General features: G+C 41.8%; 1 protein-coding gene across 2 annotated transcripts; it reads left to right on the forward strand.

Annotated features, from left to right (window-relative positions):
- The first annotated feature begins 812 nt into the window (after positions 1 to 812).
- Positions 813 to 17,371, forward strand: LOC115107567 (tau-tubulin kinase 2-like). Of its 2 annotated transcripts, none has more exons than XM_029630988.2 (15): positions 813 to 1,010; positions 1,991 to 2,116; positions 2,463 to 2,610; positions 2,812 to 2,885; positions 3,069 to 3,209; positions 3,593 to 3,697; positions 3,937 to 4,002; positions 6,589 to 6,681; positions 6,752 to 6,877; positions 7,074 to 7,231; positions 7,883 to 8,099; positions 8,541 to 8,758; positions 14,142 to 14,583; positions 14,885 to 15,594; positions 15,860 to 17,371. In XM_029630988.2, the coding sequence occupies exons 2-15, from the start codon at positions 2,045 to 2,047 to the stop codon at positions 16,221 to 16,223; spliced, it is 2,934 nt and encodes a 977-aa protein (XP_029486848.1). In that variant the 5' UTR covers positions 813 to 1,010; positions 1,991 to 2,044; the 3' UTR covers positions 16,224 to 17,371. The 2 variants fall into 2 exon arrangements, with proteins under 2 accessions (XP_029486848.1, XP_029486846.1); XM_029630986.2 differs by having other exon boundaries at positions 814 to 1,010; positions 15,857 to 17,371.
- The last annotated feature ends 1,048 nt before the right edge of the window (positions 17,372 to 18,419 follow it).

Consider the following 18,419-nt stretch of genomic DNA (forward strand, 5'->3'; position numbering starts at 1 on the left):
CGAGCGGCGCAGAATATTTGAGATCCTCCCTCACCGCTTTTGCCGATCCCGTCATGGGCCATGGACCGGTACCCCGCAGTTCAGCATAATCGATTCTACCCAGTGCTTCTGAGGGGGATTTCCTTCAGGGGGGCTCCCAAAGGGGTGCATGCACGGGGTAGTACACTAGGCAATGTCATATTTATTTAACTAGGCAAGTCAAACACATAAGCCCGTGCATTTAACTTCTCTCTTTTTGAAAGCGTCACTGCTCAGTCAAGAACATATTCTTATTTACAATGACAGGAACAGTGGGCTAACTGGCATGTTCAGAAGCAGAACGACAGAGTTGTACCTTGTCAGCTCGGGGATTCGATTAGCAACCTTTCTGTTACTGACCCAACTCTCTGACCACTAGGCTACCTGCCGCGCCGTCATACTTTGGAGATGTGGATATATCATAAAGCATCATTTGAATTTCCAAAGATATCTATTGTAGAATTTTATAGCACAACTAGCATTGATTTAATTGGCTGTCTGAACTGCAATTTGTTCAATGCCAGTACCCTGTCATTGTCAATAATATTCAGGTGTCAATGCAGTACTGCACTGACTCTGCATTGACTCTGCGTTGCTGTCCTGAGGGTGCCACTTTTTTTTGCGCATAATACTGTACTCTCAGAATCTCATCACATTCTCCGCATGTGCCAGGAAACACTGTTGGTTCTGATAATGCTGTGACAGTGACATCTATATTCCGTCTTCCTAGCCCGGCAGCGGAGATAAACAGAGAGAACTCTGCAAAGATGCAGAGGGATGATCAATGTAAGGGGGAGCGCTTGCCCGTGACGTAACCGATGCTGTTGTGTGAATGAGCGGAGGAGAAACCTTCTAGCCATTCCGTTATGTGCACAATAACATGTTTTAAGAGTTGAAAGCAGGACTCACAGCAATGGATATGTGGATATGTCAGTTAACTGCCTGCATTTTAAATAGTAGCTACATGTTTGGAAATGGTGCAATCAAACAAGGTAGGTTTGGATGTAATAAGTTAGGATGAAACTGCCGCATGTGCATCTGCCTTGCTAGCTAGGCTAGCTAACGTTAACGTTAAATAGCATGCTAGCTATTTTGCTAGGTAGCTAAATGACTTATTCCAGAGATAAGAAAAAAACATTTGCTTGTACCAACTAACTAGCTGGTACATGTCGGATAGTTCGCTAGGTACTGTAACTAGCTAACGTTAGTTATCTAGAAAGATAGCTTCGCTAGCATTGGTTTGTTGATAACTAGCTTAACGCTGCCAGGCAGTGGATGCCGAGCCAGAGGGTGGCGCTTTATTGTTAAGCGAAGCAAGGTAAGGTCGTCCTGGTGCAGGCTAGCAAATTGTATCAATGCCAGTTAACTGTACAATTTTTCCCTCTACTGCAAGACATTAGACCCAACGTTAGCTAGCGAGCCAACCAGCTTGGCCGATAATATCAAATCAAATTCTTATTGACAGAGTTTGTCTAAATGTGCTGAGTATGCTGGAATAGGATTGATATGTTGGTTTGGTAAATTGCTAGCTAGCTATGTCTGTTGGCTAACTGAAGCATCAAAGAGGGTTAAGGGAAGTTGTGAACAAGCAGCTCTAATGTCATTCTGTCAGTGTGGTAATGCATGAGTATTACATTCTTAAAACCACCTAGTGCAGTAAAGGACTTGGCAAAAAAAAGTAGCTAGCGTGCAATAGAGGTTGTAGATTCTGCGGATTGGGCTATGAATATTTTCAGTGATTATCCAGTTTGATATAAACAATAGTTGTTATAGCTGTGGGTATAAACAAATAGATTAAAATGTTTCAATACATCCTTTACATTAGTTTATTGGTAAATGACAGTGACAGCACGCAAATTAAGACATCTCACTGAGGACACATGTAGATGGAGGTAGCCAAGGTCTCCAATACTTTTGCACGATTTGTCAGATTAAACATCTAATTGTCTCTGTCCTTTCTCCCTTACTGCAGTAAGAAGCCAGTGACACTAATGCCAGGTTGAGACCTTCGTTGGGAGCACTCGAGATGAGTTGCGCTGTAGAGCAGGCGGCAGACATCCTGTCAGTGACAGACCTGGTCCGGGAGAGATGGAGAGTGGTGAGTGACTATAAATACTTCCGGCTGCAGAAAGGGCACAGCTAGCTTGCGTCAAATCTGTTTTGTTGCTGCGCCCTTTCTCATAGCCAGACTGCAGCATAGATATTGTCAAGGCTGCTTTCTATAATGTGTTACGTAAGTGTTCATTAATTCAACATGTCTTCAGGATATCATGTTCAACGTAGGATATGGACTGCTGGTGTGTGTACCATTGTTTTCCCCCTAGGTACAGTATGGAACTTTTCACACAGGACACATAGATTTTCATTGTCGCTTTCTCCTCTCCCACCACCTCTCTTCTTTCTTTACTACCTGAATTCTACCTTCTCCTCCATTCCATTTGCAGGTGAAGAAGATTGGTGGGGGAGGCTTCGGGGAGATTTACGAGGTACTGGATCAACTGAGCCAGGTCAACGTGGCCCTGAAGGTGGAGTCTGCACAGCAGCCCAAACAGGTGCTGAAGATGGAAGTGGCTGTGCTAAAGAAGCTCCAGGGTGAGAGAGAGGAATACATCTAAAATGGACATCGTTAGTAAAACACTGAAATGTCCATAACTAGGAAATTCACTTAAAAACCTGCATCAAAACTTTATGGAAAATATTGATTGCATATTTACATGAATCATTTAGCCAGATACGGTACATACCTGGTGTGCCTTAGGACATGTAAGCGACATTTATGTTTCTCTGTTTCAGGGAAAGATCACGTGTGTCGCTTTGTGGGCTGTGGTCGTAATGACCGCTTCAACTATGTGGTGATGGAGCTTCAGGTAGGCTGTGCAGCGTGTCCGCTCATTGGAATATTTGAAACATTTTGATTGTAATGTGATTTGTGGATTCAAATAACGTATTTAAAAATGTGTGTAAATGCATGATTGAGTAGCTCAGCCTTGGGTGACCATGACAATGTCCCATACTCCATCCCACAAACATAGCTTTTCTGTGTCTTATAGGGGAGGAATCTGGCAGACCTGCGCAGAACTATGTCTCGTGGCACCTTCACCATCTCCACCACTCTGAGGCTGGGCAGGCAGATGCTGGAGGCCATCGAGAGCATCCACTCTGTGGGCTTCCTGCACCGGGACATCAAACCGGTAAGAGGTCATGGGGTCACGACGAGGGAACAGTGGGGGGTGATGCATCAGGAGTGAGGGAACCAAATGAGAGCATAAACGACTTCCTAGTAACACCTTAACTTAAATCATTAATGCAGGTATATCACGTTATTATGCAGTAATAATGTATTGCACAACTTGTCATAAGCATGTATGACCCCCTTATAATGTCTCCTGGTCATCTCGTAATGATCCTGACTAAATATCAGACACTTTTATTAAGAAGGAACATTTAATAAGACAATAATAGTACATGGTGTTACTGGGTTTACCTTGAGATAATTGCCTGTTCAATCAGATTAATGTTAAGGACGAGACTGAGTAGCACTGACTGATGTTACCTGTGTGTTTTACCGCTCCAGTCAAACTTTGCCATGGGGCGCCTGGCCAGCACGTGCCGATGCTGCTACATGCTTGACTTTGGTCTGGCCCGGCAATTCACCAACTCTTGTCAGGAAGTGCGCCCTGTAAGTATTCCTCCCTGTGTGTGTGCGTGCCTGCCTGCGGCGTGCGTGTGTGTGTGTGTTTATGTATTAGGTCCCAGTTTCATTTGTGCAATTCTCTGGCTACAGTCCAATGTCCACTTATAATGAAGCAATGTATTGGGCATGCATTCTAAGTAGTATGCTAGTGTAAATACTCCAGCTTGAATCTAATTTCTTATCTCTCTCTCTCTCTTTCTCTCTCGCTCTTCTCTTTCTCTCAGCCCCGTCCCGTGGCAGGGTTCAGAGGAACTGTGCGCTATGCCTCAGTCAATGCACACAAGAATAAAGTGAGTCTCTCCCTCTCTCTTTTACTTTGGGTCAACCATATATAATATTATTTATATATATACACACACACAGTACCTTTAAAAAGTTTGGACACACCTACTCATTTTCTTCATTTTTACTATTTTCTACATTGTAGAATAATAGTGAAGACATCACAACTATTAAATAACACATATGGAATCATGTAGTAATCAAAAAAGTGTTAAACAAAAAATATATTTTATATTTGAGATTCTTCAAAGTAGCCACCCTTTCTTTGATGACAGCTTTTCACCCTCTTGGCATTCTCTCATTCTCCAGGTAGTCACCTGGAATGCATTTCAATGAACAGGTGTGCCTTGTTAAAAGTTAATTTGGGGAATTTCTTTCCTTAATGTGTTTGAGCCAGTTGTGTTGTGACAACGTAGGGGTGGTATACAGAAGATAGCCCTATTTGGTAAAAGACCAAGTCCATATTATGTCAGGAACAGCTTAAATAAGTAAAGAGAAATGACAGTCCATCATTACTTTAAGACATGAACATTTCAAAAACTTTTAAAGTTTCTTCAAGTGCAGTTGCAAAAACCATCCAGCGCTATGATGAAACTGGCTCTCGTGAGGACATCCAGAGTTACCTCTGCTGCAGAGGATAAGTTCATTAGAGTTACCAGCCTCGGAAATTGCAGCACAAATAAGTGCTTCACAGAGTTCCAGAAACAGACACATCAACTGTTCAAATCAAATTTTATTTGTCACATACACATGGTTAGCAGATGTTAATGCGAGTGTAGCGAAATGCTTGTGCTTCTAGTTCCGACAATGCAGTAATAACCAACAAGTAATCTAGCTAACAATTCCAAAACTACTACCTTATAGACACAAGTGTAAGGGGATAAGAATATGTACATAAAGATATATGAATGAGTGATGGTACAGAGCGGCATAGGCAAGATACAGTAGATGGTATTGAGTGCAGTATATACATATGAGATGAGTATGTAAACAAAGTGGCATAGTTAAAGTGGCTAGTGATACATGTATTACATAAAGATGCAGTAGATGATATAGAGTACAGTATATACATATACATATGAGATGAATAATGTAGGGTATGTAAACATTATATTAGGTAGCATTGTTTAAAGTGGCTAGTGATATATTTTACATCATTTCCCATCAATTCCCATTATTAAAGTGGCTGGAGTTGAGTCAGTGTGTTGGCAGCAGCCACTCAATGTTAGTGGTGGCTGTTTAACAGTCTGATGGCCTTGAGATAGAAGCTGTTTTTCAGTCTCTCGGTCCCAGCTTTGATGCCCCTGTACTGACCTCGCCTTCTGGATGATAGCGGGGTGAACAGGCAGTGGCTCGGGTGGTTGTTGTCCTTGATGATCTTTATGGCGATGCGTTGTGCAGACCTCACTACCCTCTGGAGAGCCTTACGGTTGTGGGCGGAGCAGTTGCCGTACCAGGCGGTGATACAGCCCGACAGGATGCTCTCGATTGTGCATCTGTAGAAGTTTGTGAGTGCTTTTGGTGACAAGCCGAATTTCTTCAGCCTCCTGAGGTTGAAGAGGCGCTGCTGCGCCTTCTTCACGATGCTGTCTGTGTGGGTGGACCAATTCAGAGGAGATTGCGTGAATCAGGCCTTCATGGTCGAATTTCTGCAAAGAAACAACTACTAAAGGACAACAATAAGAAGAATAGACTTGCTTGGGCCAAGAAACACGAGCAATGGACATTAGACCAGTGGAAATCTGTCCTTTAATCTGATGAGTCCACATTTGAGATTTTTGGTTCCAACTGGTGTGTCTTTGTGAGACGCAGAGTAGGTGAACAGATGATCTCTGCATGTGTAGTTCCCACCTTGAAGCTTGGAGGAGGTGGTGTGGGGGTGCTTTGCTGGTTACACTGTCAGTGATTTATTTAGAATTCAAGGCACACTTAACCAGCATGGCTACCACAACATTCTGCAGCGATACGCCATCCCATCCGGTTTGCGCTTAGTGGGACTATAATTTGTATTTCAACATGACAATGACCCAAAACCCACCTCCAGGCTGTGTAAGGGCTATTTGACCAAGAAGGAGAGTGATGGAATGCTGCATCAGATGACCTGGCCTTCACAATCTCTTGACCTCAACCCAATTGAGATGGTTTGGGATGAGTTGGACCGCAGAGTGAACGAAAAGCAGCCAACAAGTGCTCAGCATACGTGGGAACTCCTTCAAGACTGTTGGAAAAACATTCCTCATGAAGCTGGTTGAGAGAATGCTACAAGTGTGCAAAGCTGTCATCAAGGCAACTTTGAAGAATCTGAAATATAAAATATATTTTGATTTGTTTAACACTTTTTTGGTTACCACATGATTCCATATGTGTAATTTCATAGTTTTGATGTCTTCACTATTATTCTACAATGTAGAAAATAGTAAAAAATAAAGAAAAACACAGGATTTTTTTCATTTATTATTTATTTCACCTTTAATTAACCAGGTAGGAATCAGTAGGTGTGTCCTAACTTTTGACTGGTACTGTGTGTATATATATACAGCTGTATGACTGTTCTCACCTTGCTCACACATGATGTGTGTGTCTGGGGTCTGCAGGAGATGGGTCGCCATGACGACCTCTGGTCTCTCTTCTACATGCTGGTGGAGTTCATGGTGGGCCAGCTACCATGGAGGAAGGTCAAAGACAAAGTAAGTGTGTGTGTGTGCATGTGTATGTGTACGTGCATGTGTGTTCATGTTCTTTTCTCTCTACTCACAGGAACAGGTGGGGAACCTGAAGGAGGCCTACGACCATCACCTAATGCTCAAACATCTCCCTTCAGAGTTCAGCGTCTTCCTGGATCATATCCTGACCTTGGACTACTACACTAAGCCTGACTATCAGGTCTATAGCTTTCCATACATGCTCGTTACCTCATAAATATCCAGTAAATAAACTGAAATTCCAATCTTTACTTCCTAATTTGACTGAATTTGGATGGAAATGACCCCAACCCCTGTGCCTCTGTCTGCTGACGATAGATAATCTTCCTGTTGTCTCGTAATGCTAAATATCAATGGTTTGGGTTGTTCTGTTCCAGCTACTAATATCAGTGTTTGAGAATGCCATGAAGAGTCAAAGTGTGTTGGAGAACGACCCGTATGACTGGGAGAGGTGCGACTCGGAGGATATGCTAACCATCACCGCTTCGGCCACCACCGCTCAGCAATTCACCCGCCTCACACCAGCTTACATGGGGTAAGAACTGAAATAATGGTGGACTAATTGTTTAAAAAAGTAGGGGAAAGGTAGAACTGTGTGGTATCAGAAGTAGGGTTGCAAAAGTTGGGTAACTTAACCAAAATTCCCGCTTATTCCATCCCCATTCCAGGAATCTTTCAACCTGGATTTCTGGAAAACCTGGTCATTTTGGGAAAGTTCCCGAAATTTTGCAACTCAGATCCAAAGTAGTAACTGTTCTATTCTAAGATTCAGAAATGTACTTTGTCTGGCTTCTTGTTGATTGGTGGGATGCAGAATATTTGTGTGAATGCTTGTAATTAATGCCTCATTGGTCAGCATTTGCTGATTGGACTATAATATCTTCCTTCAAATTGACGGGATCAGACTTCTGTCCGACTCGTGCCAGTCAACCCATAGGTTGTTTTTACACTCCAAGCTTTTCAGGGGGAAGGGGAAACCTTCATAGTCAATCAGAGATCCCCATGGAAACCACAGTCCTAATTTGTGCTCTGAGAAGTAGCAGCTGAATGACCTTCCACCTCTTTTTCCTCTATCTCATCTCTCTCATTTTCTCATTCCCTCCCCCCTGCCTCTCTCTCTCTGCTGTCTCTTACTCTCTCTTATCTTTCTCGTTCTCCCTTTGTCCTTCTCTCTCTCTTCCCTCAGCATGGCCAACGCCTCGGTGCTCCCCGGCGAGCTGCAGAGGGAGAACACTGAGGACGTACTGCAGGGCGAGCGCCTCAGCGACGCCGACAACTGTCCCCCCATCCCGGTACAGCACCAACGTGCTGCCCAGGGTGCCGACGTGTGGGAGGAGATGGACCGCAATCGCAACCGAAAATACACCGCAGCCCAGAAACAACAAAAAACACTCATCAGGAAGGTCCGGATTGGAACACACACACTTTTTAAATTGATTGACCATAAAAATAAATACTGGGTTTGAGACAGAGGAACACGTGCTATGAAAGAAACACCCCTGTTAGTTTCCTTTAACTGCTGCAGTTCAGCTAACCTTGTCTACGTCACCAGCAGCATTTTTCAAGCTACTCTACTGTTCTTAGTCCAGCTACATTAACAATGTGCAGAACACCACTGAGACACAATTATGTGACGATATGACCTGAACATAGACAGCAACAGCAATCAAATATATTACTAAGGGAGAAGCAAGGGGCTGAATGAGATTAGCCTCTTACCTCATCCCCTCTTTGTGTGTGTGTAGGAAGTCAACTGTTAACTTCATATCGTGGAATCTACCTTTTAAAATAGTATTTCCTACTCCCAACACCTTTTTTGTGACACATTCCTACCCCTTCTCCAGGTGGTGAGTGAGGATGAGCACAGCCAGAACCAGGGGGGTAACCAGAGCCCCAACACAGGTTCCGTCCAGAGCTCTCCCAGACGGGTGCGCTCAGAGACCATGTTCCTAGACCGGGCAGCCCCCCTGCTCCGGAGAATGAGACACAGCCAGAGCCTGGCCTTTGAGAAGAGACTGGCCCCCGAACCCAAGCCCACCATTGAACGCTTCCTCGAGGCCTAGTCAGTTCCTTTTACCATTGTGCTACAGTAGTTGAATCGTTTATATTGTGCTACAGTAGTTGAATCGTTTATATTGTGCTACAGTAGTTGAATCGTTTATATTGTGCTACAGTAGTTGAATCGTTTATATTGTGCTACAGTAGTTGAATCGTTTATATTGTGCTACAGTAGTTGAATCGTTTATATTGTGCTACAGTAGTTGACGTTTATATTGTGTTACAGTAGTTGAATCGTTTATATTGTGCTACAGTAGTTGAATCGTTTATATTGTGCTACAGCAGTTGAATCGTTTATATTGTGCTACAGCAGTTGAATCGTTTATATTGTGTTACAGTAGTTGAATCGTTTATATTGTGTTACAGTAGTTGAATCGTTTATATTGTGCTACAGTAGTTGAATCGTTTATATTGTGCTACAGTAGTTGAATCGTTTATATTGTGCTACAGTAGTTGAATCGTTTATATTGTGCTACAGTAGTTGAATCGTTTATATTGTGCTACAGTAGTTGAATCGTTTATATTGTGCTACAGTAGTTGACGTTTATATTGTGTTACAGTAGTTGAATCGTTTATATTGTGCTACAGTAGTTGAATCGTTTATATTGTGCTACAGCAGTTGAATCGTTTATATTGTGTTACAGTAGTTGAATCGTTTATATTGTGCTACAGTAGTTGAATCGTTTATATTGTGCTACAGTAGTTGAATCGTTTATATTGTGCTACAGTAGTTGAATCGTTTATATTGTGCTACAGTAGTTGAATCGTTTATATTGTGCTACAGTAGTTGAATCGTTTATATTGTGTTACAGTAGTTGACGTTTATATTGTGTTACAGTAGTTAAATCGTTTATATTGTGCTACAGTAGTTGAATCGTTTATATTGTGTTACAGTAGTTGAATCGTTTATATTGTGTTACAGTAGTTGAATCGTTTATATTGTGTTACAGTAGTTGACGTTTATATTGTGTTACAGTAGTTGCATCGTTTATATTGTGCTACAGTAGTTGAATCGTTTATATTGTGCTACAGTAGTTGAATCGTTTATATTGTGTTACAGTAGTTGAATCGTTTATATTGTGCTACAGTAGTTGAATCGTTTATATTGTGTTACAGTAGTTGAATCGTTTATATTGTGCTACAGTAGTTGAATCGTTTATATTGTGCTACAGTAGTTGAATCGTTTATATTGTGCTACAGTAGTTGAATCGTTTATATTGTGCTACAGTAGTTGAATCGTTTATATTGTGTTACAGTAGTTGAATCGTTTATATTGTGCTACAGTAGTTGAATCGTTTATATTGTGCTACAGTAGTTGAATCGTTTATATTGTGCTACAGTAGTTGAATCGTTTATATTGTGCTACAGTAGTTGAATCGTTTATATTGTGCTACAGTAGTTGAATCGTTTATATTGTGCTACAGTAGTTGAATCGTTTATATTGTGTTACAGTAGTTGAATCGTTTATATTGTGTTACAGTAGTTGAATCGTTTATATTGTGTTACAGTAGTTGAATCGTTGAATTATATTGTGCTACAGTAGTTGAATCGTTTATATTGTGTTACAGTAGTTGAATCGTTTATATTGTGTTACAGTAGTTGAATCGTTTATATTGTGCTACAGTAGTTGAATCGTTTATATTGTGCTACAGTAGTTGAATCGTTTATATTGTGCTACAGTAGTTGAATCGTTTATATTGTGCTACAGCAGTTGAATCGTTTATATTGTGCTACAGCAGTTGAATCGTTTATATTGTGCTACAGTAGTTGAATCGTTTATATTGTGCTACAGCAGTTGAATCGTTTATATTGTGCTACAGCAGTTGAATCGTTTATATTGTGCTACAGTAGTTGAATCGTTTATATTGTGCTACAGTAGTTGAATCGTTTATATTGTGCTACAGTAGTTGAATCGTTTATATTGTTGAATCGTTTATATTGTTACAGTAGTTGAATCGTTTATATTGTGCTACAGTAGTTGAATCGTTTATATTGTGCTACAGTAGTTGAATCGTTTATATTGTGCTACAGTAGTTGAATCGTTTATATTGTGCTACAGTAGTTGAATCGTTTATATTGTGCTACAGTAGTTGAATCGTTTATATTGTGCTACAGTAGTTGAATCGTTTATATTGTGCTACAGTAGTTGAATCGTTTATATTGTGCTACAGTAGTTGAATCGTTTATATTGTGCTACAGTAGTTGAATCGTTTATATTGTGCTACAGTAGTTGAATCGTTTATATTGTGCTACAGTAGTTGAATCGTTTATATTGTGCTACAGTAGTTGAATCGTTTATATTGTGCTACAGTAGTTGAATCGTTTATATTGTGCCACAGTAGTTGAATCGCTTATATTGTGCTACAGTAGTTGAATCGTTTATATTGTGTTACAGTAGTTGAATCGTTTATATTGTGCTACAGTAGTTGAATCGTTTATATTGTGTTACAGTAGTTGAATCGTTTATATTGTGCTACAGTAGTTGAATCGTTTATATTGTGCTACAGTAGTTGAATCGTTTATATTGTGTTACAGTAGTTGAATCGTTTATATTGTGTTACAGTAGTTGAATCGTTTATATTGTGTTACAGTAGTTGAATCGTTTATATTGTGCTACAGTAGTTGAATCGTTTATATTGTGTTACAGAAGTTGAATCGTTTATATTGTGTTACAGTAGTTGAATCGTTTATATTGTGCTACAGCAGTTGAATCGTTTATATTGTGCTACAGCAGTTGAATCGTTTATATTGTGCTACAGCAGTTGAATCGTTTATATTGTGCTACAGCAGTTGAATCGTTTATATTGTGCTACAGTAGTTGAATCGTTTATATTGTGCTACAGTAGTTGAATCGTTTATATTGTGCTACAGTAGTTGAATCGTTTATATTGTGCTACAGTAGTTGAATCGTTTATATTGTGCTACAGTAGTTGAATCGTTTATATTGTGCTACAGTAGTTGAATCGTTTATATTGTGTTACAGTAGTTGAATCGTTTATATTGTGCTACAGTAGTTGAATCGTTTATATTGTGCTACAGTAGTTGAATCGTTGATATTGTGCTACAGTAGTTGAATCGTTTATATTGTGCTACAGTAGTTGAATCGTTTATATTGTGCTACAGTAGTTGAATCGTTTATATTGTGCTACAGTAGTTGAATCGTTTATATTGTGTTACAGTAGTTGACGTTTATATTGTGTTACAGTAGTTGAATCGTTTATATTGTGCTACAGTAGTTGAATCGTTTATATTGTGTTACAGTAGTTGAATCGTTTATATTGTGTTACAGTAGTTGAATCGTTTATATTGTGTTACAGTAGTTGAATCGTTTATATTGTGTTACAGTAGTTGACGTTTATATTGTGTTACAGTAGTTGCATCGTTTATATTGTGCTACAGTAGTTGAATCGTTTATATTGTGCTACAGTAGTTGAATCGTTTATATTGTGTTACAGTAGTTGAATCGTTTATATTGTGCTACAGTAGTTGAATCGTTTATATTGTGTTACAGTAGTTGAATCGTTTATATTGTGCTACAGTAGTTGAATCGTTTATATTGTGCTACAGTAGTTGAATCGTTTATATTGTGCTACAGTAGTTGAATCGTTTATATTGTGCTACAGTAGTTGAATCGTTTATATTGTGTTACAGTAGTTGAATCGTTTATATTGTGTTACAGTAGTTGAATCGTTTATTGTGCTACAGTAGTTGAATCGTTTATATTGTGCTACAGTAGTTGAATCGTTTATATTGTGCTACAGTAGTTGAATCGTTTATATTGTGTTACAGTAGTTGAATCGTTTATATTGTGCTACAGTAGTTGAATCGTTTATATTGTGCTACAGTAGTTGAATCGTTTATATTGTGCTACAGTAGTTGAATCGTTTATATTGTGTTACAGTAGTTGAATCGTTTATATTGTGTTACAGTAGTTGAATCGTTTATATTGTGTTACAGTAGTTGAATCGTTTATATTGTGCTACAGTAGTTGAATCGTTTATATTGTGTTACAGAAGTTGAATCGTTTATATTGTGTTACAGCAGTTGAATCGTTTATATTGTGCTACAGCAGTTGAATCGTTTATATTGTGCTACAGCAGTTGAATCGTTTATATTGTGCTACAGCAGTTGAATCGTTTATATTGTGCTACAGCAGTTGAATCGTTTATATTGTGCTACAGCAGTTGAATCGTTTATATTGTGCTACAGTAGTTGAATCGTTTATATTGTGCTACAGTAGTTGAATCGTTTATATTGTGCTACAGTAGTTGAATCGTTTATATTGTGTTACAGTAGTTGAATCGTTTATATTGTGCTACAGTAGTTGAATCGTTTATATTGTGCTACAGTAGTTGAATCGTTTATATTGTGTTACAGTAGTTGAATCGTTTATATTGTGTTACAGTAGTTGAATCGTTTATATTGTGCTACAGTAGTTGAATCGTTTATATTGTGCTACAGTAGTTGAATCGTTTATATTGTGCTACAGAAGTTGAATCGTTTATATTGTGCTACAGTAGTTGAATCGTTTATATTGTGTTACAGTAGTTGAATCGTTTATATTGTGTTACAGTAGTTGAATCGTTTATATTGTGTTACAGTAGTTGAATCGTTTATATTGTGCTACAGTAGTTGAATCGTTTATATTGTGCTACAGTAGTTGAATCGTTTATATTGTGCTACAGTAGTTGAATCGTTTATATTGTGCTACAGTAGTTGAATCGTTTATATTGTGCTACAGTAGTTGAATCGTTTATATTGTGTTACAGTAGTTGAATCGTTTATATTGTGCTACAGTAGTTGAATCGTTTATATTGTGCTACAGTAGTTGAATCGTTGATATTGTGCTACAGTAGTTGAATCGTTTATATTGTGCTACAGTAGTTGAATCGTTTATATTGTGCTACAGTAGTTGAATCGTTTATATTGTGCTACAGTAGTTGAATCGTTTATATTGTGCTACAATATGCACTAGGACAGTGCTTCTCAAACCACCTCTTGGGGACCGCTAGACATTTCACAGTATGGTTTTAACCCTGAACTACCACACCTGATTCACCAGTCAAGGGCTTGATGATTAGTTGAAAAGTAAAATCAGTGTTCTAGCTCTGGAAGAGATCAAATACATGGAACTGTTGAGGGTCCCCGACGACAGGTTTGAGAACCACTGCACTAGGACGAGGCAGGCACAAGGCAGAGTGATATGTTTTAACAAATGAACAGTCCTTAAGACTCCCTTCTGTATTCAGGTTTTTGTTTCAGCCAAGCTCTATTTTGTTGGACTGTTCATTGTCAAGTTAGGCAGATCTCATTTCCATTAGTCAACTTTAAAGATTAGTTGAACGATTACGCAAATGTCAATTCCCAAATGTCTTCTATATTTCCAGTCTGGGGAAGCAGCGTCCTCAGGAGCGAGAGAAGACCATCCCAGAGAACGGTGGTGGGCAAGGGGAGCAGGTTGGCACCCCCTGTGATGATGACCAGGCGACAGGGACCCCCGACCAGGAGGAGGGGGCTGGGGCCAGCAGTGGAGGCTTTGTGGCCCTCAACCTTAGCACTGTACCCCAGGAGGGAGACTCCCAGGAGTGGGTGATGCTGGAGCTGGAACAGGGGGGAGGCAGCGGGGCCTCGGGGGCAGCCAAGCCTCCAGGAGACGACGCTCTGGATGGGGATAAACCAGGGATCCAAGCAGAGGCCCAGGACCAACAGCCTCCCTCAGGCCCAATCAGTCCCGTCCAGTCCCACATGGCCCTGCCCTGTACCTGGTTACTGGGCGGCAAGAGGCTGCCTGGGATGCTAGGCCACTTGGGCCGAGCTCAGATGGAGCAGGTGAGTGAAGGTTTGGCAGAAGAAATGCTCACACAGATACTCCATGCATACGTACAGATCTATTCTGGGAATTCAAATGTTACTTTTTCTAAATGTTTTGGTGCAGCATTTCTTAGAAATGGCCCTGACGGTGCATTTACATCCACTTTGAAGGAAATGTTTTTTACTTTACTGCAGGTTATTTTTTGAATTCTAAGAACTGTACACACACACCAGATACACAGAGAAATCTGTACTTCGCTCTACTTGTGCCTCCTCACTCCGTCTCCCAATCATCTCTGCCTTCTGTCTCAATTTACAGTCTCCCAACCCCGTACCGCAGTCCCCCGTGACAGAGAAGAGTGAAGCCATACCGCTAGAGGCCCCGTTCACCAGACCCACCGACCCCCAAGAGGGCAAGGTTGGTGAGACAGTCCAGTCAGCACCCAGCCCTGTGCCAAGCCTCATCCCAGCCCACCTCGCCAACGATAAAGACCCAGAGAGCGACTCTGGCCTCCCCGACCGTTCCTCTGAACCCAACCAGCGCCCCCAGGTTGAGAAAGCTAGAGGCACCGCAGAGAATGCCGTCACTGTCTCCTCCTCACCCCCTCCGGTCCTCCTGCAAAGGGACTCCCCCTCCTTGTCCAGACTGAGCCGCATCCCTGTACGAGACCCAACTACCGCCCCGGATTCCCCCACCCCCCTCACCACAGATCGCCGTCACCGCTGGAGCAGCCCTGTGCCCGGCTCGCCCTCGCCCTCGCCATCCCTCTCCTGCGACAACCTGCTACCCTGTGGTGTCCGAGAGCGTCTCCTGTCCTGCTCGGACCGCGGCTCACGCTCCGACTGGCTTGGGGAGGACCGTGATCCCCTCTCCCTCTCGCTCTCCTCCTCAGGCAGCAGGAGTAAGATCCCGCGTCCCGTTAACTCCCCTCTTCTGGGGCCCGAGCAGCATCAGCAGCTCTCCTCCGGCAGGTTCCTGCCTCGCCCGCCTCCCGGGAAACCGCCCACCCGCCCGGCTGTAGACAACAGGTATGAAAAACATGGCATGATGTCACAGCAATGGGCAACATTCAGTAAGGGCAAGCGTTATGGCACATTGCATATAGAAATATGATGAATTCCGCTGGCATAATTTCTCATTGGACAGCCTCATATTTTTCAGTCTGTCTGCTCTACATTACATAGCCGTGTCTAAATGTTCCACAACATTGTGCCCTGCCGAACGCAACCTTGGTAGGCTGTAATAGTAAGGGTTGCAGTTTTTTATTTTTTATTCTGTTCTCTGCTCCAGTAGGCACCGGCGGTTCCGGGTGCGCGCCAGCAGCACCAGCGATGCTGACTTCCTGGCCAGCCTGACCCAGCTGATGAAGGACCGCAGCGGTGCACTCTTCAGTCCACCGCCGCGCCCCCGTAGCTCCTCCTCCTTGCTGCAGCGCTCACTCAGCTCCTCCCCCTCCCGTCACGAGCTCCGCGAGGGGGGTGGGGTCTTCGTGGAGCGCAGCTGCTCTCCGTCCAGCTTCTCGGGGTCCCCTCCCCTTCCACGGTACCCCCAGGACAGGCTCAGCGGGCAGCAGGGAATACCGTGGGGTGCAGGGCCCGGTGCCCGAGGAAGGGTCTCCTGCCACGAGGGCAAAGGCAGTGGCAAAGTGAGCCGATAAGTGGACAGAATTGGCAACAGGTTGTTGTGCAGAAGGAGGATGAATGTTGTCCTGGAGGCAGAGCTCAGCGATTTCCACTAGATAGGCCGGCTGCAAAGTCACAATTGGCTATATATCTTAACAATTAGGTCTTCATGGGGTTAGGTTTAAAATGATATTTTTGTACTTTGTGGCTGTCAGCTAGTGACCAACCTGCAGAGCTGCCTCCAGTACATGAGTAATCCCAATAAATGCCAACCTGCTGTTCAGAAGGGCACACTGTAGTAAAACGTTTTGCTCCGGTTAACAGACACGTTCAGGATGTACCTCTCCGTTTCACTGAGATTTAAAACGTTTCCTCCCCACTGCACGCGACCCAGGCGGCAATGGTGACTAAGACATTAATAATGTATGTACAGAGAATATACTGTATCTGGTCTTTGATAGCATGTGTAAATATCTATTATCTACTACTGTACTCCAGGGAATGTACTGTATGTAATGTAAAATGTATGATAGAATGTGTCTATTTATTTGTTGGATGCGTCTCGAACTGAAAGTACTTGACAAATGTAGCTGGGTTCTGCAGTCGAAATGAAGAAAAGGTTTCCTAAAAAACCTTGAATGCCAACTCTTCTCTCCCCGACCCTAGTCCTGTGCTCTTAACACTATGTATGTGTGTATGCAATGAGACCAAAAAGATCTGTATTGTATCATATTTGAGGAATAGAAAGGTGGTCTCCTAGTGTGTATATATGGACCATTTTACCCTAGTATAGAGAGCACTTTAATGCTGTTCAATCAAACTACGTTTTCCTCTTATTGCACCAACACATCAGCCTTCAGGACCAGGGTATGTAAACTTCATTCCTCCTTCCCTTTAGAAACCACTACAGTAGATGAAACAAATTGTAATTTGAGCTATTTAAAGTGTCACTCATTCTGGCATATTTACAATGTATTTGTATGCTTTTGTTGTGAGAAAATCTCTTCGGTCATGCAGAGGTGTCACAATGTTGGAATGTAAAGAAAAATTACAACTCATACTGAATTAATGTAAAAAGTGCATGGATATCATTGCAAATATATTATTTTTTTTAATCATTTGTACAGTGTCCACTTTAAAAAAAAAACTGTATTTTTTAATAAACTGGTCCCGATCAAATATATTTATGATGCAGACCAGCAAAATAAGAGTATTTTTATTTCCCCATTGCAGAATAATTTATCATAATTTCAGGGTTGCAGAAAATCAAATCGGGTGTACATATGGCATTTAGTGAAACAAAAATATAAAGGTAACATGCCAAAATTTCAAAGATTTACTGAGTTACAGTTCATATAAGGAAATCAGTCAATTGAAATAAATCCATTAGGCCCTAATCTATGGGTTTCACATGATTGGGAATACAGATATATATCGGTTGGTCAGACAGGAGCGTGGATCAGAAAACCATAGTATCTATCTGGTGTGACCACCATTTGTCTCATGCCGCGTCTCATTCTCACAGAGTTGATCAGGTGTTGATTGTGGCCTGTGGAATGTTGTCTCACTCTTCAATGGCTGTGCGAAGTTGCTGGATATTGGTGGGAAATGGAACACGCTCAATGGGTGACTTGTCTGGTGAGTATGTAGGCCATGGAAGAACTGGGACATTTTCAGCTTCCAGGAATTGTGTGCAGCACCTTGAGACATTGAGCCGTGCATTATCATGCTAAAACCTGTGGATGAATGGCACGACAATGGGCCTCATGCCCTCATCACAGTTTCTCTGCATTCAAACTGCTATCAATAAAATGCAATTGTGTTCAATTTCCGTAGCTTATGCCTGCCCATACCTTAACCCCACTGCTACCATGGGGAACTCTGTTCAGAACGTTGACATCAGCAAACCGCTCGCCCACACGACGCTATATGTGGTCTGCGGTTGTGAGGCTGTTTGGACATACTGGCAAATTCTCTAAAATGACATTGGAGGCAGCTTATGGTAGAGAAATTAACATTAAATTATCTGGCAACAGCTCTGGTGGACATTCATGCAGTCAGAATGCCAATTGCACGCTCCCTCAGCTTGAGACATCTGTGGCATTGTGTTGTGTGACAAAACTGAACATTTTAGAGTGGCCTTTAATTGTCACCAGCACAAGGTGCACCTATGTAATGGTCATGCTGTTTAATCAACTTCTTGATATGCCACAACTGTCAGGTGGATGGAT

Source organism: Oncorhynchus nerka, linkage group LG24, assembly GCF_034236695.1.
Source record: "Oncorhynchus nerka isolate Pitt River linkage group LG24, Oner_Uvic_2.0, whole genome shotgun sequence".
Lineage (NCBI taxonomy): Eukaryota > Metazoa > Chordata > Actinopteri > Salmoniformes > Salmonidae > Oncorhynchus > Oncorhynchus nerka.

Bases quoted from the DNA above. Each gene is read 5' to 3' on its own strand.
- LOC115107567 (XM_029630986.2), top strand. From the start codon at position 2,045: ATGAGTTGCGCTGTAGAGCAGGCGGCAGACATCCTGTCAGTGACAGAC. The intron at 14,584-14,884 runs GTGAGTGAAGGT...CTCAATTTACAG, and splicing joins GCCGAGCTCAGATGGAGCAG to TCTCCCAACCCCGTACCGCA. The intron at 15,595-15,856 runs GTATGAAAAACA...TCTCTGCTCCAG, and splicing joins CGCCCGGCTGTAGACAACAG to TAGGCACCGGCGGTTCCGGG.